Source organism: Sceloporus occidentalis, unplaced genomic scaffold (assembly GCF_023333645.1).
Source record: "Sceloporus occidentalis isolate IW3139 unplaced genomic scaffold, rSceOcc1.0.p SCAF_2, whole genome shotgun sequence".
Taxonomy (NCBI): domain Eukaryota; kingdom Metazoa; phylum Chordata; class Lepidosauria; order Squamata; family Phrynosomatidae; genus Sceloporus; species Sceloporus occidentalis.
In genome coordinates, this window is record NW_028316982.1 from 165140928 (window position 1) to 165164632 (window position 23705).

The 23705-nt window shown below is 41.7% G+C and overlaps 1 protein-coding gene across 2 annotated transcripts in view; it reads right to left on the reverse strand.

Annotated features, from left to right (window-relative positions):
* Nucleotides 1-727: 727 nt before the first annotated feature.
* LOC149319242 (E3 ubiquitin-protein ligase SH3RF3-like) overlaps nt 728-23705 on the reverse strand; it is a 298180-nt gene continuing 275202 nt past the window's right edge. Inside the window, exons 9-11 of one of the 2 annotated variants that reach the window (XR_016280167.1) lie at nt 11998-12335; nt 4139-6821; nt 728-2411 (exon numbers count right to left, since the gene is read on the reverse strand). Coding sequence is in view for 1 of the 2 variants with exons in the window: in XM_089511353.1 (XP_089367479.1) it covers nt 6653-6821; nt 11998-12335 (507 nt within the window). In the remaining variant the exon portion in view is untranslated. Of the gene's footprint in view, nt 6822-11997; nt 12336-23705 lie in introns of both variants that reach the window. The other variant, XM_089511353.1, reaches the window with a different exon arrangement.

Below are 23705 nucleotides of genomic sequence, written 5' to 3' on the forward strand. Positions count from 1 at the left end.
TTTGGCCTCTGATAGAGTAGACAACACCGGATTTAACAGACAAACAGGCTCATCCAATATAACTAACTTCCTATTGGCCACCAAATACTGACTACCCCTGCTGAATCCTGTTAATTCAAGCCAACTGTTAGATCACTGTTTTTCAGATTTTCTCAGCTTTTCTAACTGGCTTTTAGAGACTGTTCCTATGCTTCATCCTACCACAGGTGCCTCTTGTGATTCATGGCAGCTTCTAAAACCACAGTGCTTTATGATACTTCAAGTATTTGGATGAAGTGTTTGTAAAAGTCTTACGTTTTGCACATATAGCTGCCCGAGAGAAAATAATGTTATTGTTTTCAGAACATCTGAAGATATTGGTTCTTTTTGCAAATTTCCAACTGGTTAACCCAATTGGTTCCCATGGTTAAGCCCCAGCTTCACATACTTCACTTAATTAGTTACTTATTGGTTTGCAGCCAACAATAGTGTTCCAGTCCATCAGAAATGTGACAGTATTGTTGAATTGAAAACCAGATTTGATCTATATGATGTATTAAGGGAGAATAACAGTCCTATAACACCAAACCATGGTTTGGTCTTAACTGATACACAGAATTTTCGATTTTTCTTTTTTTCATATTGCCATTAGTTTCCATTCATTTTAAAGGAAATTCATTTACACGGAGATTACATTGATGGTTATTTTATTGAAAGAATGAGAAAAAACACAGTTACTGCAGTTCATTTGTACTCATAATAACCATTGACATTTTTTTAAATTATACGTTAACACCCATGTGTAACAAAAACCTTTTTCTGAACTGTGCAAAGTACAAAGGGATTTGTTCGGTTAGCAGAAACCTTTTCCAGTACAATAAATCTGGCATTTTACAAAACAAGGCTGCCAGGACAATTTCTTTGCAGTTTTCTTTCATAAGAAATGCACACATGCACACACACACACACACACACACTCCCCCTGCCTTCTGTCTTTGAATGCACCTTATTCAATGGACCACTGTAGGAGTTAGTTCATTTCTGTGCTATCCTATAACCATTTCTGTGCTAACCTATAATCAGGAGTTCTTGTCTTTGCTTTCTTTTGTTTGTGCTGTTTATGTGGGGCCAGTCAACCACAGGAAACTACTTCAAGCTGCTGTGATGAATGAAAACTAAGAGCTAACAACAAATGTTTTCAGAGCATCAAATAGTCAAAGAAAGCCTTTATTCTCAAATCAAGTTTGACTGATGACACCTAATGTGTAAGATGGGGAGATCCCGATAGTCTTTAAACACTGATTTTTGTAATAGGTATTAGTATTGTTTGGTGTGTTTCTGCCAAATGATCTGTTGTGTGCAACTATTATGTGCATGCTGCTGTTACAGCCAGCCAAATACATCAGACAATAATTATGATTCCTCGCTGTTACAGTGAAGAAATCAGTTAAAGAAAAGCATTGTCAAAGAGCTACTATAGTTGTATTCTAGAGCTTGTGTATAACAGGTAGAATTTGTCTCTTTTGTTGAATAACTACCCTGCTGTCTCTGTCTTATCATAAACTGGAGTTTCCTGTGACACCCTTCTCAGTTTATAAAGTGTTTTTGTATTGTTATGTAATAATCCGGGAAGCACAAGTCTGACTTCCCTGCATGTACCTGGAGCTAATACCTGTAGTTTTTAGAGCTTGGCCTCTGTCATCCACTGTAGTTATGTCTGGATGCTTTGGTGTAAATGTCTTACAAGCTGGTGGTTATTGCAGTTATGGCAAATGGACACACTAGAGAGGCACATCAATATAAAGCCTACAATTAAGTGGACTTGAATTTAAAATATAATAATAATAATCAGATGGGTTGGCAAAAAAACCCCCACTGTGCTATTTTTCTCATTGTTGACTTGGGAAAGGAATGTTTTTTGCTCATGCTGCAGAAATACCAACTCTGGCTAGGTCCAAACATTTAGATGCAAGAATTCTAAAGCAAAATGGCATGCTAGCTTCCTTCCTATGCTTCTCCCTCTTTGTATCTTGTGTCAACACGTAAGTGACAATCTTATGGAGTACAGAGTCAGGAGGAGACTGTGGTATTAGTCACCCAGAGAATATCTGACTTCCATCTCACTTTTATCTCCCACAGGGAAAAAAAAGACACTTTACAATGCTAATCATAGATATTTCTATCCTGGAAGTAAGATGTCCATGCGATTTCCTCAAGACATGGTGCAACTAAAATTATGTCACATGCAGAGGTATGCAAAAACAAAAAGTAAAAAATCAAGAAGAGGAATTTAAAGCAAGGAAGTAGCAAGGGAGGAAGCCATCAACCTTTCCTTAGCTGCAGTTTCTCGATTCCAAATTGCTCTCTCAAACTGTTTCTTTCCCAAAGGGGTCCCAAGTTCATGCTAGTGAAGTTGAACTGCTGGATGGGGACTAGACAACAAAGAAGATGAAACAACAGTTAGGGAAAGGTTAAAATGGCTCAGTCCCTTCCATTTCACCCCTTTAAAGTTCCTGTTGTTGCCATTCCTGGGGCAACTTTTATTTTCTCTTTTTAAAAGATATGCCACTCTTTCATGCAACTGTATGTAGTGTGTGGTTTGCTTCAAGGACTTTAAACTCCTAAAATGAGATTAATAACATTTAAAAATGTTTTTGCGTTGGCTTGAAATAGCCAGAGCATTCAGAAGGATGAGCAGACACAGAGAATGAATATAGGGACCTTTGCCTGGAATATGCTTTCCAGCAGTTGGTGCTTCAGGTCAAGTTTAAGGGAACATTAGCTCTGGCATTGCAGGAGTTGGTGTCAAAATCACTCCTCCCCCCCTCCATTGGAGAAGGGTAAATGCTCTAATTTAATTCTCCCAAGCAGTCATGTGCTGGGGTGACAATCTGTCACTTTCATGGTGCAGGCTTGGAGGAGAGGAAAATAAGAACATGAACTTCAAATGAGCTGAAACTTCCTCTTTGGGGGGAAGGCAGGGATAAGTGCCAACTCCCTGGCTAAAGCTCTAAAATGTTCTGCTAGAGCTGGAGTCTGTACATGGGGTGATATAATGACTACACAGAAATGATATATGAATGACAGCTAAAGTATCACTGAACTCACTTTTACTTCTTGCACACATCATCTTATTAACCTTTGTATCATACAAATGCTTAGATTACTGAAACATGTAGTGCATTCTTGCATCCATTTATTTTTGCAAAAATAATTGAACAGATTACCTGCATAATCCCACTTCTGAGCACTTTAGCTATTGAATTGTTGCTCCTTTCTCCCCGACAAACAGCCAACAGCACAGCAATAGATGTTTGTATACAAGTACCTGCTTGCAGAACTGGTGCCATCAGAAAAAAACGGGGCTGATCTATTACATACTGCTTGCTGGGGTCATTAATCTGGTGGCATTGACAATATGTAGATAATGCCTCTATGCCTTTCGAATGAGCAACTGTCTGTGTATCTAGTATCTGTCTATTTCAAGTGACTAGAAAAAACCATACCATATGCAGGGCAAAGTCCTATTTGGGGTGACATCTCTAGTACACAGTACCTGAATGAGGTTGAGTGCACACATGGCTAAAACTATCTTTCCACCTCCTCTAAAAATGTTAACAGATGTCACCAGTTGACTTTTTATAGGTTTATTTTCTAGCTTCCTATTTATTGCACCTCTAGAGTTCCTGGTATCTGGAAGCTTCTATTGCCTGAAATATTTTTATTATGTAGCTTGACCAAGGTTAGAAAACCAAACAGTGTTCAGAAATATACATTTCTACAGTAACAAATTACATATTTAATAGTGGTAATTACAACCATTTCTTTTTGAGATTAAGACAAAGAGAAAGAAAAATTCCAATGTTCTGTGCTTGTGGAAACCTGCAGTGTTCTTTTTATTGCCATGTAGAAGTCAATTAAAATGAATCCTCCTGAAATAGTTCCCAAATCTCTAGCAATTATCACAGTCTAGACAAAGTCCTGTGCTTTGAAGAGGCTTTGTCCTGACATATTTGTGCATGAGGGACACACCACCATATTTAGTAGCATCCCGTAAGACTTGTCGTCCCACCTAGTTCATGTAGCAAACAGTAAGACTTTGAAATTCAGGAATCTGACATTTTCTACAATAAGTGATACAAAATACATATAATAGTACCTTTTAAATTGACAGTTGGTAAAGATGTGTCAAGTATTTTGAGTCTACCAACAGAAGTTTGTATAGCAAACGATAAAGGGTTAAGTCCAAAAATGCCCTCCTGTATACAAAAGTTGTCTTCCCTTCATGGTAGTGCTGTTTCACACATCATGGCCTTGCATAAGAGAAAGCAGAAAAAAGGTGTCCAGATGTTCTCATATTAGAATACTAAGGGATCACATAAAAACTTGGAGACTCACTGTAAGGGGTTTGCACCATAAGCTTTTGTAGACTCAGTCTATTTCATCAGATGGAAACAATCTATAAAAGCCTATGCTACAAACATCTTTCTCTCAGGGTGGGTCTACACTTGCCAGAATACTCCAGGCTGTTCCTGCTTTCTTTTGCTGCAGATTTTCGGTTCTTGCAGTGAAGTGACTGCTCTCCCATGGTTCATCATCCACTGCTTCTGAAGTCAGAACAAGGTGTCCAACCATGCTATCCATGCTGAACAGCTCATTTTGACCGCAGAGTGACTCATGCCAATATCGCCAACACTGGACAGCTCATAGGGACTATGGGTGAAAAAGCAGCAGCTCCCAACACTGTAAGAAGAACCGAACACTCAGAGCAAAAGCTGTTATTTAAATGCAGAACATCCCCAAATTGGCTGTGGGTGTCTTGAATACAGTCTGGACCTGATTTGGACTTTTGGCCCTCAATCATGCAAACAGGGTGCAGTGAGGCCAGGGGGAATTCAGTGTAAATCACCCATGAAGACAAGACTCAAAACATCCTACGAAATCCTTTGGTACACTAATGCAAACTAATACAGCTATATATTGAGTATGACTTCAATGCCAGAATAGCCTCAGAACACACCTAGTGTACCCACTCTACTGCTTTGTGATCTCTGATCCCATGTTCTGATTTCTACATACTAGCAGTTACTTTCCTTCTCTTCGTGGACTAGTTTGTCATTTTGTTCCAGTTCAGACACTTTACGCTATTTGACATCTTTTCCTTTTTGGAATTAACATAGTGCACAACAATTGCCGTCCAGAATACAAGGATTATCTGACATAGAGAGACTAGTCACTTCTCTTGCATGAAGGAGATCAAGGTTACCCCAAGAGCACCCTTTTTTTCATGTGGATGTCAGCTACATGGAGCTAATTGTGAGCATAACCTGTGCAAGAGCTTGCATTATCTGAGAACTACATATGTGTTGTCTTTTCTTCTCTTTGTGGCCAAGTCTAGATCTCACCCCCAAATTGGCTTCAGTGTCATAAGTCCACATGGCAATGATAAAATAAAAGATCACCATTACCTATAGTATGCTGAACTGAACCAGATATTTCTTTCTTTGTTTACATGAAAAGTAGTTCCATATGTCTGCAAACTAAGATTTTCCTTATTTATATGGGATATATAATGCATTTCATTTCTTCCATTAGACAATTATAATGCCAAAAAGGGACCCTCCTATCTTTAATACTGATAGAGTAAAGCAATAATCAAAATGCAAAGTGCTGCTAGGAGATGGACACACACACACAAAAGAGGCTCCCTCAGATAACGGAAATTCATATAGTGGCTGAGGGTCAGTCTGGTGCAGGTGTGTCTCCAAGGGACATCTCTGAAACACAGTTGATTGATTAATAGAACTATTAGAGATGTGGCAGCTAGAGAGAAAGCCTGTGTGGCGTGTCCCATGGCTTGTCTGAGCTAGTCATGTGAACCTTTGCTTCAGATTTGGCTTTCTGAAAGGGTTGGGAAGCACAGGTAGAATCCATTTTCTCATACTAGCGAACTGAATCCTATGCAAGACAATAGTTGTTTTTGACCAACTCCACTAGGTTTGGGAACCATCATCCTCCAGCCTCTTCTCTGGGCTGCATGGGATATTAAGGAGCCCAGATTGGTATTCACAAGCAGAATACTATTGAGGTATCTATAGAAAGAAATGCTATGATGATTTGGGCTCCTAGTTCTGTCTAGCTGAAAAATATGTGGATTTAATTGGGTTTTGTCTCTGCCACATGGTTCCTTTCTCTCACTAGGAAAACAAACAAATTAATTCCTCAAGAATCCCCTTGCTCTCCTCTTGAAACTCGAATCCCCTCTTGCATAGGCCAGTAATAAGAACACTGCAGCTCAGACAAATAAATTACAGCAATATAACAAGTCTTCTTAGTTTTTTTAAAACATATTTTCTCTTTCATTTACACAAATTATAGTGGCTGGATTTTAGTTTAGATAACAACCCGAACGTGCGTCCTTTCAGTCTTTGATTCCAAGTAGAAGGCACTGCTCCAACATACTGCTGTATGTACTGTATGTGGGTTTGAAAGCACAGCAAGAGACCTCGTCTCCAGGGCTAAATATCAAAGAGCCAAGAGAGTCTTTGGAAATAATAATTACAGTTCTTATTATGGCAGTGGAAATTCAGTAAAGTTTCCCTTTGCTGTTGGCTTTTTTTTTTGTGCTATGGAATTTCCTCTGAAAGGTCCTTCAAGGTCCAATGTGAGGCCCTCAGAAGCTCTCCACAAAGCTACCGGGAAAGAGGCCTGACCTACCATTCCGCTGTAATGTCCCTTTGTACCAACCGTCTTCCCTCTTTTTGTGGACAAAAACAATGTCGCCTTCCTTGAGTTCAATCTCAGCTTCGCTTTGCGGAGGATAGGGGACCACAACACGATACCTGTAAAGAAATTATAAGATTTCTCATTGCAATGAATATGGATCAGTTACTATGGACCTCCGATTGTCATGTGGTTGCTGCTTTGGCATGGTTAGTGAGCCACATTGTAATGGTAAGGCATTGAATTAGCAACTGCAAACCTTGATTTTGCTGTTTTATATAGGGACACAATTTTTCTATGCCAATGTATATAATTAGACTTAGTAGAACAGATTTTGGTATCCATGGGAGAGCCTGGAACCAAAGCTCAATGGATGCCAAGAGCCCACGTCAGCAGATATCAAGAGCCCACCGTATACACAAAGATATGTAATGTAACAAGTCATAAAGCTCTGGAGTGTATTATATTTCACTGTCCCTTCAGCAAGCTCAGACTGGCTCCCAGTCTGGAGATGATCAAGCCCATTTACCCACACATCTGCTTTCTACAGCGCAAGAGCTTTGATTCCTCCCTGATGAAAAGGTGTATCTCCACCTCATGCAATGTGAGCTGCTGGGTGGCAATGGAGAAATACTGTGTTGTCATTGGCAGCTCTGCTACACAGACTTAAAGAAGCACTGCCTGTTCCACTCATTATACAAAGGAATTTTCACATGACAGTTGACCCACCAGATTTTTGTCCATGGATTCAAGACTTGAAAATAATATATATATCACAAAGGAAACCTGATTTTGTCCTTTTATATATAAGGGCCACCATTTTTCTATGCTATTGTATTTAATGGGCCTTGAGCACCCATAGAGTTTGGTATCCATGGGGAGTCCCAGTGGATATGAAGGGCCCCACTGTATTTTAGATTAATTGCATTATTAGAGTAAAATGATGTTTCAAGTCCCAAAAGAGTGCATGACTGTGCAGAAGGAAACACATAAAAGGGAAATATCATTTATTGGGACACGTCAATAAAGAAATAGAGAAAGCAAAGTTTCATCCCAGTCAGAACTGTTCATGTTTACGTGCAATGAACTGATCTCATAAGGACTTGTCCCAGAAGGAGTTGTTCTTAAGTTCAGTGCACAAATGGCAAAGCTTGTAAAGGGATAAATGTCTCTCTGTGCATTCAGTCTCAATGCGCCTGCTTCACTGATCAGCCAGACTGGAGAGATGCAGCATCAAGGGCTGGCAGCATAAAAGAACCTTTAAGCAAAGTGACACATCTTGGACAACTTCTAACAGCTCCTTCGGTGGTGAAATTGACTTATCTCAGGTGTTCTGATTGCAAAGGTTATATATTCAGACAGGTAGCACAAGAAAGAAGCAGGTATCAGGATAATATAATGGGAATAAATGCTGCCTAGGAAGTCACTTGCAAAAGGAAAACTCAACTCCTGAGAGATGTTTAGTTTCATGTGAAGCATCTCACATATAATATAGAAAGCACAGTAGGCTCTGAACTAGGCTTGCAAGCTGTAATTGATCATTCAGTGTTGACAATCCATTAAAATTATATTGCAGAGTAAAACATGCCCCAATCAATGGGGATGACAACAAATAAAGATCGCACTCATAAAAAAAACTGGCATTCATCAAATACTTTTTTCTTTTTTTGCAATAAAATGGCAGGTAGGCCTTAGCATCTATAGAACTAGGCTTGACATCGCAGTTTGGCCAAGTCTGGATCAGATTTGAAGCCAGGCCTTTTGAAAGGGTTCAGTCCAAATCAGGGCCAAGCTTTCCAGACCCTGATATAGGATGTATGTTTCCTCAGTCCCCATTCTCTCATGCACAAATGAGTAATTCCTCACTTCCCACCTTGCAAGAATACAACCATTTTTGGACAGTCCTTGAGTGCTATTCAGGGACTCAGGAACATGTGTTTTGTGCAGAAAATGTGCTTTCTTTGAATATATATTTTTTCTGTACAGGGAACAATGTATTTCATGCAGATGAAGACTTCATAAGGGACTTTGTGAATCACCAGGAATAGTGCAGCTGCTCTTATTTTATCTGTTAAGAGTTTCCTTATTGCTTGAGAAACTCTGCCTCAAAAGGTAAACACCTGCCATGGCTCAATGGTATGGAATCCTGGGATTTGTAGTTTGTTGTGGCACTAGAGCTCTCTGACAGAGAAGGCAAAACGTCTCACAAAAGTACAAATCCCAGGATTCCATAGCATTGAGCCATGGCAGTTAAATTGGTGTCAAACTGCATTATTTCTGCAGTGAAGATGCAGTCAACAATGACCCTTCCAGCTGCAGTCCCAACCTGTTTGACCTTCGGGTGGGGATGACCTGTTTTTAAAGACGTATAAGGCATGCTGTCCTCATGTGTAGTTATTACACATATGAGTAAGGTAGAAAGGTTTTGAATAAGGACTATCTAAGTATATGTGGTATAGACCTGACATATGCCAGAGGTTTAAAACTGGCCCTGGTGTGTGTGTGTGACTGGTAGGAGAAGTTTTAAGAAGCAAAACTCCTTGCACTACCAGATGTGAAATACAGCTTCACATATGTAATTTTTTAAACTGGTACTTCTTAGCAATTTGGTGATTTAATGAGCAGAAATGGATGTGGAATGAACTTCTAGACAAGTGCTTAATGTAGCTGTTCAGCTGATTCCAAGGCTAAGCATTAGTGTGTAAAGGTAATTAATATCCCTCATTTATGGGCGTAAAGAACCATATGATCTGTCAGGGTATGCAGATAAACCAGCGATATGGAAGTTAATTCACAAATCAATTAGACAATCTTGCCTGCTGAGTATAATTAAGGTTATTTCAATTAGAGGTTATTCTTGGGTTTAAGACTGTGGAAAGCAAAATGCCTGAAAAAATGAGAATCAAATTTTCTACCACTACACCTCAAAACTGCCACATTCTGTAGTGGTTTAGGGATCTGTCTATTTAAATCTAGCTGTAGTTCACCGGAATAATTTCAAACCATGAACAACAGAGAAGGGTTTTCTGATTGTGTTCCTATTTCGTCTCATGACTTGTCAACCCTGCTTTGCTTAACTTCCCTTGTCAGGCAGGTAGTGTACAGAAGTAGAGCTACTGTCATGCTTGGTTCAAAGAAAAATGAACATAAGCAATAAACATAAGCTTTTTGGTTTTGCCTTACAAATACATTGGCAGTTGTTTTACTGGCCAGATATTCCTGTGTTCCTTACGACTTAAAAGAAAGAGAAACTGAAGTCTTCATAGCCATTTGGCAGTTGTAGAAGCTAAATTGTTTGCACAGTGTCCAAAGGCCATACATAGTGAGGCCCCTGGATTTAATATGTATGTTCATTAACATGACACCAAAATCTGTGAGTACTCAAGTCCCATTAAACACAGTGACATCATGAAGTGGTGTCCCTTATATAAAATGGCAAAAACAACGTTTGCTTTTGGCATTTATATTATCTTGGAATATTTGCAAGCCATGGGTGGTTGAATCCATGGATAAAACATCCATTAACAGAGAGGGCTGACTTAGTGAGGTCACAGCAAGTGTAAAGATCATATTTTACCATTTCTCCCCTCTGTTGTTTTGTGCTTTCAAGCAATTTCTGACTTATGGTAATCCTAAAGTGAACCTATCACTGATTTGTCTTGGGAAAATTTGTTCAGAGTTTGTTTTTTTGCTTCTGTCTTCTAAGGTTGAGAGAGTGTGACTTGCCCAATGTCACCCAGAATTTTCCACGGCCAATCAGGGATTTTAACCCTGTTGCTGTGCCAGGGCTGAATAAGAATAGGGCTATACTTGAATTTCTTAGCTACTTTGGATAGGATGGGACAGGACAGGACAGTCAGGCAAAATTCTACTAAGGTGTTGGATAAAGAGAGTGGAGGGATCTTAATTTGTGACAGGGTTGTACCTTAGCATCTTAAGCGTCTATGTATATAGCAGCTCAATCTCCAACACCTACTAAAATTTGACAATATGGTCTGGAGTTCTGTTGGATAGTTATGAATGCATAACCTCAAGTTACGTACTCATGACTATTTTGTATTCATGATCCCCACATAGCCCCTAGTTTAGTAGGGAAACAGTAGGGACTGTGAAAGTTCCTCAATCTCCACCTGGGAAAGGAACTGCTGTGACTGATAGGGGTCTGTTTACCCATCAATCAGGAAGCAGCTGGCTGACAGTCCACACAAGCCCTCATGGGAGCAATCTCTGGCACAAGGGTGAATTGTGGCAGGGGTCCTGCTTTTGCCTGTCACACTGGAAATCACAAATGGGAGAGGTTAGGATTGTTAGTCAGCTGCTTTCCAGTCATCAAGGGCAGAGACTCCCATTGACTGCAGTGCTTGATTTGGAGAAGTTTCAGCTGAAATTCACTGCTTAACACCAGAATGATGATGTTTATGCATATGCAAATCCTCAACAGGATTCCAGCCATGATGTGTATAATTGGGTGCACGAGAGAGTGACAAAGATATGTTCTAGCAAGCAAAATGATATAGGCTACAATCCTATTCACATTTACCTCCAGCTAAGGGCTTGTTTACACTGGCAAAAATTCCTGGACTCACACTGTATCTGGTGTGATGAGTCTTCACTGAGTCCATTTCTTTAAGCTGTTAATTCATCATAACAAAAAATGCTGTTTACTCCAGAGTTTCCAGGAAATTCTGGAGTGAACCTGGGGTATGTTGAACGTGAGGATAGGTGGCTTGGCCTGGATCTGAAGCAACCCAGCTGTCCATGCACCTCCAAAGCTACCACATCGTCCTGCTAGCATGTTCTCCTCAGTGTCACTTTATCCTCTCCTATTGATTGCACAAGTGATTCTGACCTTAGTAAATGCAACAACAACAGTCAGGCACTTTTAGGGAGGTGCTTGGACAGCGAGGCTGCAGTCATGGTGGTACTGAAGAGGACTCACTAGCAGGACAATACAATGTCACTCGGCAGCCCATCTGAACACATTCAGTCTACATCATGTCAACCTGGGACAGCTCCAGAGCATAATACTTAGGATTAAGGGGACAGTTTAGACATGCCTTAAGACCCACTGAATTCATTGGGGTTTTCTTCTGAGTAGTCATGAATAAGAGTGGGCTGATAGTGAACTTGATAGTGAACTTTCCATGTCTCAGCCTGTCTATTTCACTGAAATGAAAAGCTCTCCCTTGAAAAAGAGACAAAAGAAAAAAACAACACAGCATGGCACTGGCATCGAGTATAAATACCTGCAAATGTACACAAGCAGACAAGGTGTATTGTGCTTGAGCAACATACCTTTCTCGAAACAATGGCTTAGGTTCTGGACGGATGGCTGCCATGGAAGGTGGCAGCTGTCTTATGGGAGAAGGAATAGAAAAATTCAAATCCAAGGAGCCTGTTTTTCTGTGCAGAGGTTCCATCTCCATCGCTCCTTGCATTTCACTTTCTATAGGGCATGAGCCGGCCCTTCCATGGCTAGAGAGAGAGGACAGTTCTGGTCCTATAGCGCCCTGCAGCATTCCCTCCACCATGGCCAGGGGGTCGTGTGTTGGAGACATCGATGGAGGAGAACGGGATTTCTTTTTTGTTGATGCTCCAGCTAGAAGTTTCAACAGTCCACTTTTCTTTTCTTTCTGCATGGAGGTCAAACAAAACATTCAATGTGAGCCATTCTGATCACACAAGTTTAAAGTGAAAGCCACCCAGTTTCAAGGCATGTGCATCAACAGCCAAGTCATCTCCAGCAGAAGAGGTAAGAGGCAGAATTCTCTCAATGTGTTTTTTGCTAAAGCCACAGAGGGAGGTTTTACTTAGGTGGAAAAGTAAACAAGAAAGTGAAGCATCATTTGCAAATCAACTTAGCCAGGAGAGCTACACTGTTACATGTAGTAAAGGTGAAGCACAGCGGAAATTGGATTGAATCTGCACTGTAATAAACATAAATGACTCATCCAGAAACTGAAAATGCAACTCTAAACAGCTGGAATTTGAAAAGGCAATATTATTTGATTCTACCTATGGGAGGAACAGACCACTATTTTATTTTATAATTCCACAGTGACAAGTGAATGTTCAATACTTCCCAGCAAAAATTAATTGAATGTGATGTCAGGATTACTTTTCTTGCTTTCTTCTTTCTGGCTGATCTTATTAAATCACAGTATGAGGTGGGGAGGTGTTTCTGGATCAGAATATGAAATCATACAATAGTTGCTTGCTAGAACATCTAAATCCAAAGCAGACAAAGTTTCACCATAAATATTTATTTCATATGTTTATATGACTCTTCCTTCAATTCTCCCCTTACATCAACTCTATTAGGTAGATCAGACCCAATATTCTTGTTTTGCGTCTGTCTCTCCCTGGTCATATGCTATTTTCACACATTTATAGAAGAATGGAGATGGGATAGCATTGGCAGGATTTCTTCTACTTTCTTCCTGGTGTAATTCCAATGAGCACATGGATTTCTAAAGCGCATAGATGATCCAACAGAGAAACACTTTATAATGAAGTACAGGTGATGGTAATTTCCAGATGCATGGTTATGTCAAAATAAATTCTGCTTCTATAATTTCCTATTTTTAAAAATATATTTTTGAGCCTGGTTCCAACCGAATCCAACTGAATCCGCACTAGACCAGCTAAAACTGTCCTGAGTTATGTCCAAAACCCCGTCCAAGCTTGAGACTGCACTTGACCTGACCTAACTTTCTACCAGGCACTGTGGCAATATCCCTGGGCTAGAGGAAGTTTGGATTTCACATAAATTGGCTCCTCACTTACTCCCCCCCCCCCCCGCCCTGGCTCTCCTAGTAGTAGATTTTAGCCACCAGAGCTGTTCTGCTGGTAGTTTAGTCTATTAACAGATTTCTGAGATTAAGGGGCAGATTTCTGGGATCTGATGATGTTGATATCAGAAAGGCGTTTCTTTCAGTGGAAGACCTTTTGCCTATCCCTAACCTCTTATAGACGGTACATTTTTAAGTTGCAGTGTTAATATATATATATATATATATATATATATATATATATATATAAATCTTATCCTTTGGGGGCTTGATAATCATTGTTCTTGGAGGTTGAACAAAGTAATAACTGTTTTAATTTCAGCTAGACCAGCTACTGGAAACGAAATTGAATTTAAAACAAGGAAGAATAGCAATAAGCACCATGGTAGAGAGAAGAAGAGCACAAAACCTGGTTAAATGAACAGCCAAAACAGGTATTTTGGAAAAGAAGGCATGTCAGAAGAAACACAAGGCTGTGCTAAAACCTCTGGCACTAATTAATGGTAGTGCTGTACTGTCTTCTGCTGAAGCTTTCCCACCCTGCAGTCTTGTCTTTCTTTTTTTTTAGACCCACAACGCTGCATACACTCAAGAAGAAATTTAGTTATTTCTGTTGCAGTAACTGACAGGAATGGGGCCTAAATACCCCCAAAGCACCAGATCCTGTTTGATCTTGGAAAGATATCAGGTGCGGCAGCCTGGCTAGTACTTGGATGGGAGAACTACAATGAATATCAGGCTATACAGTGGACTCTTGTTATATGCTGGGGTTTGGTTCCAAGATCCCCTCTGTATAACAAAATCTGTGTATGCTCAAGTCCCATTAAGCATAATGACATAGCAAAATTGTGTCCCTTATAAAAAAATGGAAAATCAAAGTTTGATATTTGAAATCTATAGTTTTTTTGAACATTTTCAAATCGTGGATGCTTGAATCCGTGTATAAAAAACTGTGTATAAGAATGGCCGACTGTATATCAGTGGCAAGGAACTGGAAAAACCACCTCTGAGTATTTCTTGCCTAAGAAAACCCTATGAAAAATTCATCAGGCTGCCATAAGTCAACAGGTGACTTGGAGACGCACACGCACAGAAGTGACAGGAAGGCAGGCAGACAACACAATGCTGACACCTGGAAGCTTTGACAGACAGCACAAGTAACAGCCATGGACTGTGCTCCCCTGAGTCTAAGCCCTGCATTTCCTATTGTCCCCTAGCAATGATATCCCTTTCCATTGGGAAAATTAACATGGCCCATAGCAGTGGTTTCCAACTATTTGTCCTGCAAACTTTATTCCCCAGAATCCTTTACCTCTGGGCATGCTGGCTGAGCTCCAAAAAACCTGGAGGACCAAATGTTGAGAACCCCTGGCTCGAAGCTGGGAAAGTTGCTTAATTTTTTTGGTACACTTCTCCTGCTTAACCTGTTGCCATTAACACAGCAATTTTTAACAACAGTTTACTTATTTACCGTACTATGATCCTGGATCACATAGCAGATTGTAAAGTTCCACACAGTGTCTCATCCTTCCTCCCTGCCCGCTTAACCTGCTTGTTTTCTGCAGCCCTCCTAACCACTGGGAGAGGGCTGGGGGAAGATGGAGAGACAGCCAAACATGCAGGCTGTACCATTCCCACAGCTGACTGCAGGAAGATGCTATTACTACTACTACTACTACTACTACTACTACTATTTATTCTTATTCTCTTATTCATTTTTATCCAGTCTTTCCCCCGATAATGGGACTCAAGTTGGCTAACACCATATTTAAAGCAATACAAGTATAAGATTTTTTTTAAAAAACAACTAAACCATTTATGAAGTTAAAACACTAAACATTAAAAATATTAAAATGCATTAAAAAACTATATACCAACTTTAAAACAGAACTTCACAGCATTAAAAGCTCAACTTTAGTTAATTTGTAAAAGCCTGACAACACAGAAATGTTTTGGCCTGCCATTAGAAGGAGAGCTAGGACAGGCCATCCTGGCCTGGGTTCCAAAGTCTGGGAGCAGCCACCAAGAAGACCCTTTCCCTTGTTCCCACCAAAGGAGCCTGAGGAGATGGTGGGACAAAGAGAAGGCCCTTTCCAGGCAATCCTAAAGCTCTCATGGGGTCATGAAGGGAGATATGGGCCTTCAAATAACCTAGACCCGAGCTGTATAAGGCTTTATAGTTATACATGTAGGGATTTTACATTAAATTCTTCTATTAAAACATTTTTAAGTTACAGAATATGTGGGGGCTGGGATACTATCATGCCAGACACCACAGAACAAATAGAAAATAACATATGGTTGAATGTTATTATTTCTTGACAATATAGTAAGACTGAAAAAGCAAGCAATGTGCAGTGTTTCACAATTGTATCTAATTGGCCTCCTTCCTAACCTTTTTAAGTTTTATCAGTTTTGTCTGTTCCGCTATTTGCCAGACCTTTTCCAAATAGCCTTTAAGCTTATAAAGCAGCCTCTTTCCAATTTTCTGCCAAATTAATCTAGAAGGACACGTAAATGATTTATAATGAATTCAAGGACACATAGCTTAACCTTTCCCTTCTCAAAGACATAAGACTAAAAACGCTAATGGTAATTCAGGACAAGCCATATCTAAAGTCGAATTAATGCTTTCTGGTATACTTATCAAAACATCACCACCAAATATGGGACATATTTGCCAGAGTTATGAAATCTGTGGCAGCTAACTGAGTTGCTATCCATAGACATAATATGTATATGTATGTTTACATACATCCACACACTGCAATTTAAAGGACTGATAAAATACAATTGATAAAACGTTGTACCAGTTTTATTTCTAATTGATGCATTAATCTTGAAAGAACATTAACCTCCATGTTTTTACCTTTGTGAAGCTAACATCTCCAGATATCTTGTGGTTTTCCTTTAATATGTCTCTAGCAATATCCACCTCATATGAATGTCATTCCAATTCCAATCTCAAGTTCAACTGGGGGTTTGTGAAGTCAATGAAGCATCAACAGCGTGCCTGACAATACTGTACTATGCAATGATCAAGAAAAATGAATATGAATAAAAAATTTTAGCCTGACGTTGCTCAGGCAGAAGTGTCCCGGTTTTTATTGGTGAAATGTTGGAAGGGTATGGCACATGGATCCTTAGAGCCTGATCCTCACAATATTGTTGCATATTGTCCATATTACTCCCACCCAATTTCCACAACCCGCATAACTATCTAGGCTGCAAAAACTGTCTGACTCTGTTGTAGTGTTTCTTAAGACAATGCTACTACAGCTGAACAGAATTGGTTCAATACTTCTAATTAGAGTCTACCAGGCCATGCTTTGACCAATCAAAACAGGGCTTAGTCAGGTGTTTAGTTTGTAACTTATCGCCATGAGTTTCTGGGGCCATTTTTTCCATTCATAGTAGCAGCACTGGAAGGAACACTTCAACAGGGCCAACTCCTATGGACAGTGTTGCCAACAAGCCTCGAAGATAATTCCCGGAAATGTTTGTCCAAAACCCGCTGAATCCCCCCAGATCACACGGAATATTCAGTCACAATTCCCGGAAAATTCCCATAATGTTAAAATGGCAGATGTTTTGCAAATAAACGTAAACATAATTGAATAAAAATAATTGTAACTTATTTCAACTCTCAAAATCACCATTGAACCAAACAAAGAATGTTTCAGTCCTTTTAAGATATTTATTTTGACATGAAGGGGGTTCAGGAAGCTTTGTGCCAAATAGAAACGTGTTCGGCTGCAACCGCACTGCAGAAATAAATCCACTTTGACACCCTTTTAATTGCCATGGCTCAGTGCTAGGGAACCCTGGGAATTCTAGTTTTCGGAGACATTTAACCTTCTCTCTCAGCAAACTCTGTTGTGACAACAAACTACAATTCCCAGGATTACATAGCACTGGGCCATGGCAGTAAAAACGGTATGAAACTGGGTTGTCTCTGGAGTGAAGATGCAGCCTGAGTTAGGTCCAAGACACACTGCAGAAATAAACCAGTTCAAGACCACTTTAGGTGCCCTGGCTCAGTGCTATGGAATCCTGGGAATTGTCTCTGGAGTCTGGAGTGAAGATGCAGCCTGAGTTGGGTCCAAGACACACTGCAGAAATAATCCCGTTTGAGACTGCTTTAACTGCCCTGGCTCAGTGCTAGGGAACCCTGGGAAGTGTAGTTTTGTGAGACATTGAGCCTTCTTTATCAAAAAGAGCTCTGGTGCCACAACAAACTACAATTCCCAGGATTCCCTAGCACTGAGCCAGGAGAGTTAAAGCGGTCACAAACTGGATTATTTCTGCAGTGTGTTTTGGACCTTAGTTATTAAAAATGCTCAAGGTCCAATCCATACTGCAGAAATAATCCAGTTTGAGACCGCTTTAACTGCCCTGGCTCAGTGCTAGGGAACCCTGGGAAGTGTAGTTTTGTGAGAAAGAGCTCTGGTGCCACAATGAACTACAATTCCCATGCATCTGAGGAAATACGCTTAAGTCTAGGAAAGCTCATGCTGCCAACTTTTCTTTCAGTGAGACTCAAAGGTGCTACAAGATCTCTCTATCATCATCACCATTATTATTATTATCATTATTAAATCCAAATGCAGCTGAAGAAGTGGACTTAAACTGGCAACACTGATATCCTGTAGACTCATTCTCTGGGGCTGTGATCTGGAAGCGTGGAGGCAATTCCCTTGTCAAACCAGGGAATCCTGGGAATTGTAGTTTGTTGTGACATGTTGAGACTCTGCTTTTACCGGCAGCCAGGGCTCCATGCATGAAATTCTGGGCTTGGTGGTTTGTTGTGGCCAGAATCCCATCATCGCAGGGAGCCTTGCAGTTAGAAGCAGTGCCAAACTGGATTATTTCTTCAGTATGGATGGCAATGGAAAAGAGAACGAAAAAGAGATCCACAAAACAAAATTCTTGGAAGACAGGGCAGTAGGGGTGCCAACTGACCAGGTGCTCTGCCCATGCTCAGAGGCATATTTAATCACTAACACACACACACACACACACTCTCAGGGACATCACATTCACATGATCACACAGCAGCCACTTTGCTTTCCCCTGGAGCCTGAATGCCTGAAGGGGGGGGGGGGCAATCACTGTCCTCTCTCTGATTGGCTGAAAACTGTTAGTGTGATTCCTCCAAACGGTTGGTTGGTTGGTTGGTTGGTTTGCTCTTGCTCGGTCCTGGCTCTCAGAGGGAGTCATTGAGAGAGAGAGAGAGAGAGAGAGAGAGAGAGAGAGAGTTTTTTCTCCAGCCCTCTCTCTGATTGGCTGAAAACTGTTACACTCCAGCAGTCTGGAGCTGAAAGGGCCAAAGTCACGGAAAAGACACTGAATTAGAGCCAGGCGCGAAAATCACACGAAAAGCTCTGAAAAGTCCCCGTTTTCGCGTGAAAGTCGTGAAATTGGCAACACTGCCTATGGAAGACATGGTGTTTGACCTTGAAGGTCAAGGGAGATCAATACAGTAGTGTACAGTCCGTCCTCGCCTTACGCGGGGGATCCGTTCCAGATCCCTCCACGTAAGGCAAATTCCGCCTATGCTTGAGCCCCATTGGAAACAATGGGGCTCGGGTGTGGCGGTGCACGCGCGCGTGGGGCGCAACAGGCGCGCGCGCCCATTCAATTGAATGGGACGCGCCGCCCCTTCCGCCCCGCGCGCTGCGGCTTCAGCACGTATGCTCAAGGCCGCGTATGGCGCGCCCTCGTATGGCGCGGGCGCACTGTATGTTGTTGTAAATTTTCTTGATCTTTGTATATTTTGATGAAATATGACATCAGAGGATCCTCCCCCTACCCCTCACATCTAATATGTCCTTTACACATACTGAGTCTCTACCATGGTGGTCAAAATATTGGTCAGGATCTTATTAGTGAATTATAATAGAGTTACGCTTTCACAACTCACTTTTATGATCATTTTGCTTAGCTTGGAATTCTGTTCAGAACAAGGAACAAACTAATGTCCCCCAAACTCATCTTGTAAGCAGAGCAGCTCTGCATGAGCATGACTGGGGACATGTCCACCTATTTTCTGTTAGCTGAATGTGCTGCAGGGACATCATCTGTGAAAAGCTCACAAGGATCCCTGGAGGTCCCTGTGGATGTATGTTGCAGCACAACACAGCCAGCTATAGGAAAATAGCCAGACATGTCCCAGATAATGCCCACACTGTCTGATAACACTGAAATGGTGGTGCTGTGGGAGGCTGCGCTGCTCAGAAGGTGAACATTTGCGGGGTTAGCACTGGGAGATGTAGCTACAGAGATGTCACTATGTGTTAGATGTACACCTCCTGATGCAAGTTCTTGGCCACTGTTGCACACAGCCCAATTTCTATTCAACTCCATAATGAACAGTGATCAAAATTTTATTTTTGAAATTACGATTTGACCACATGAAGATGAATTCCTGAGAGAGGTTTACTACAGAAAGACAGAGGGAAAGTGGCAAGTTCAACTGGGTGCCTCTCTCCTCTTTTACACATGATTGTGTGAAGGTGTGCCAGGAATGCAGTGTGGCATGGGCATTCCCACTTTAAATGATCAGAACATTTGTAGTAAAATGCCATGACAAAAGTTCTGAAGATGTTGAAAGAGATTTTTTTTAAACAGAAAGATGATAGAGATCACTTTAGTGTGATAAAGCTTCCAGTCTTTTAAAAGTACATCCCTGTGGAACAGTCTCATCTTACGCTTGGTTTTCAAGCAGTCACAGGGCATGATTTTAAAAGCGTGAGCACAGCCATATAATCAATTTTTATATTAATTAGGAAGTCTCTGTGAAACACTGCCATACTTCCAAATGTTTGGATGATGCATAAATACCGAAAGAGATGAGATTATTTTTTATAAAAAAATTCAATGAAATAGTAAGAAAAAGGTTTATTAGGAACATCAGGGAAACCACTAGCACATATTTACTACACCACTGCATTGAGAAATAAGGGTTTCTAGGCAATAGTAATGAAATGAGAATAAAATTGGTTAGATTATTGACTAGTATTCTCAGGTTCTTCCATTGTACATATGGAGGAAAATGGGTTATTGGCCACTGGGATTGAAACACCCACACACGTAGAAAGGAAAAAGTAAGCTAACGTGTTGCATATTCAGTAAGGCTAATAAGATCTGGAAATGATAAAATGCAGCTTGAGGCTTGATAATATTTTAACATTACACTTATAAGCTTAATTCATGTTCTCGGCTTTCACTAGAGGTGGATTTTTATTTCGGGAGCAAAACAGATAAAACAATTTAGTCCTGCATTCTTTAATCTCATTAAATGACAGAAACTTGGTATGTGTTTTTTGTGTGTAGAGGAGAAGGGGAAGAGAATTTGAGAACTAGATTTTTGTAAATCATTTAGTTAATAAAACTGTGCCAGCCATTCCCCTTTGTTTCCATGCTGTTCTTAGAATGCTTTTATTTTTAATAATGATAACACAAGGAAGATTTGTATTAAATATTATTTTACTTTAACTCGCTGTCTGCAGAAAGAACCCAGTCTCCCACCTAACTTGTTCTCTTTGGGCTACTCTAACATCCATGATTATGTGAAGCAAAACTCTGGTAAATTTCTTTTCCTCCTGATATGTTAAGAAGTGTGAGCATACAAGGCCAGGGACTGGAATGTTACTTTTTAAAAAGAACTAGTTACTTTATTCATTACTCTTATCATCCAGAAGGTGACCACATGTTACTATCACTGTAATCAAGAAAGGTAACACACTGAATTATTAGCTACTAACCAGAGTATGTTAAGAAAATTCTGAGAAAAATGTGAAATAAATTCCAAAGCAACCCTTTCCAGCTATTGCACAAGGCAGCCACTCATGTAATCCTTCCTCCTCTCCTTCCCATTTCTCAGACTGACCCAGCACACACACACCCAGTAATGAACATCAAGACGACAACCTACTCCTGTTCCACAGGAATGTAGTGAATTACAGCCATGACCATTACAGGTCATAACTCAATTTCTCCTCATTACTACAAAAATAACTACTGTAATTGTCAATGTAACTCATTAGGAACATAAGGGGAATGTACAGTTAGTTCTTTCGGTTCAGCAAAGAATATATATATTAAGCTAGTGGGTTTTTGTTTTAGGATGACTCGAACTATGTTTTTCTTTTTTGTATTATTGTACAGTATTAAGGGGAGAGAGGAAGAAGGGGGGTTATAATAATTAGGAAAATGGGAGGAGGAGAGGCAAGGACTGCTGCCTGCCGTCGCCTGCTGCGGCGTTTCTGGAGGGAGGGAGGGAGGCTGGTGAGAGCGGCCTCCATAAAGCCGGCTCACCGGGCCCCCAAAGGAGACGCTGCCACGCCCCCAAGCCACCGGGGAGGAGGAGAGGCAAGGACTGCTGCCTGCTGTCGCCTGCTGCGGCGTTTCTGGAGGGAGGGAGGCCGGTGAGAGCGGCCTCCATAAAGCCGGCTCACCAGGCCCCCCAAAGGAGACGCTGCCACGCCCCCAAGCCACCGGGGAGGAGGAGAGGCAAGGACTGCTGCCTGCCGTCGCCTGCTGCGGCGTTTCTGGAGGGAGGGAGGCCAGTGAGAGCGGCCTCCATAAAGCCGGCTCACTGGGCCCCCAAAGGAGACGCTGCCACGCCCCCAAGCCACCGGGGAGGAGCGCTGGGCACAGTACCTGGGAAGGTGTCCTTTGTTAGGAGTAGAGAGTGTGCTGTAATATTGTTTTGTTAGGAGATTGTGGACATGGTGTGTATTGAGTTTGGTGACGGAATGGAAGGTGCGGCTGTGTTAAGCGGGGCTCCCATTGGAGTAGTGTGGGGCAGGGGGAGATATAGCGGTAGGAGGGTGGAGACATATCGTAAGGGAAGGCGGGATCGATGCGTAATATCCATCTCTCCTTCCATCCACTCTTCTAGCCAAAGAGGCCTGTGGGTCAGTCCAACTGTACCACAAACCCTGTCTCTGCTCCTATGCAATGCCAGGTCTGTTAGGAATAAGACCCACATAATATATGATCTTGTGGAGGATAAGAACTGCGACCTGGCTTGCATTACCGAGACCTGGCTTGGGCCTGAGAGTGAAGCGGTGTGGGCACAGGCCCTCCCTGCCGGGTACTCGGTTAAGGACCAGATCAGGGTAAGTGGGCGGGGGGGGGGGGAGTTGCCTTGATCTATAAAAACACCTTCTCCTTGACCAGGAACCATGTTCGACAGACTAATTACATTGAGTGTATTTACCTGACCCTGAAGGCTAGGGACAGTTTAGGGATTCTGTTAGTCTACAGGCCACCCTGTGCGCTAACAGACTCCCTGGCCGAGCTGACACAGCTGGTCTTGGAGCTGATGCTGGAGTCCCCTAGGCTTCTTGTCCTGGGGGACCTCAACATCCCCTTTGAGGCTAGTCATGCTCTAACTGGTGCGGCTCGGGAGTTCATGGCTACCATGACTGCCATGGGCCTGTCCCAACTGGTCTCAGGGCCCACACATTCTGCTGGTAATACACTAGATGTTGTTTTCTTTACGGACATGGAGTCTCCGTGGGCAGAGGTAACGAATATCTCTGCCCTGTCATGGACGGATCATTTTCTGGTCGAGGCTAGTATCAAGGTGACAACCCAGATCCCCCCCGGGGGTGGCGGACCTATTAGAATGGTCCACACTCGAAGGCTGATGGAACCCAAAAGGTTCCAGGAAGCCCTAGAGGGCTACCTGGTTGGAACTGACGGCGATTCTGTTGATGCCCTGACCAACACCTGGGATATTGATCTCTCCAGGGCTATATACAGTATCGCTCCCAAGTGTCCTTTCCGGCCCGCTTCCAATAAAAAGCCCTGGTATACGGAAGATCTCAGGGCAAGGAAGCGGACTGCGCAACGACTAGAGCGTAAATGGCGGAAACACCAGCACTTATCCGACAAGACACTCCTAGAGTCTCTTTTGAAGGCCTATGGAGTGGCAATTGGTGCAGCTAAGAATTCGTTCTATGCTGCACGAATTGCGTCCGCGGAGTCGCGTCCAGCAGAGCTGTTCAGGGTGGTGAGAGAGCTTACCCAACTGGCTCCCCCCCTGAACCCACTATTGGAGCCATCTAAAGCCTGCTGCGACGAGTTTAACAACTTCTTCGCGGATAAAATCTCTCGGCTAAGGGCTGATCTTGACGCTGTTATTGGTTCAGAATCGAGAGTAGAGGCGTCCAGAGCTTCCGTGGACTCAGTTATACTGGA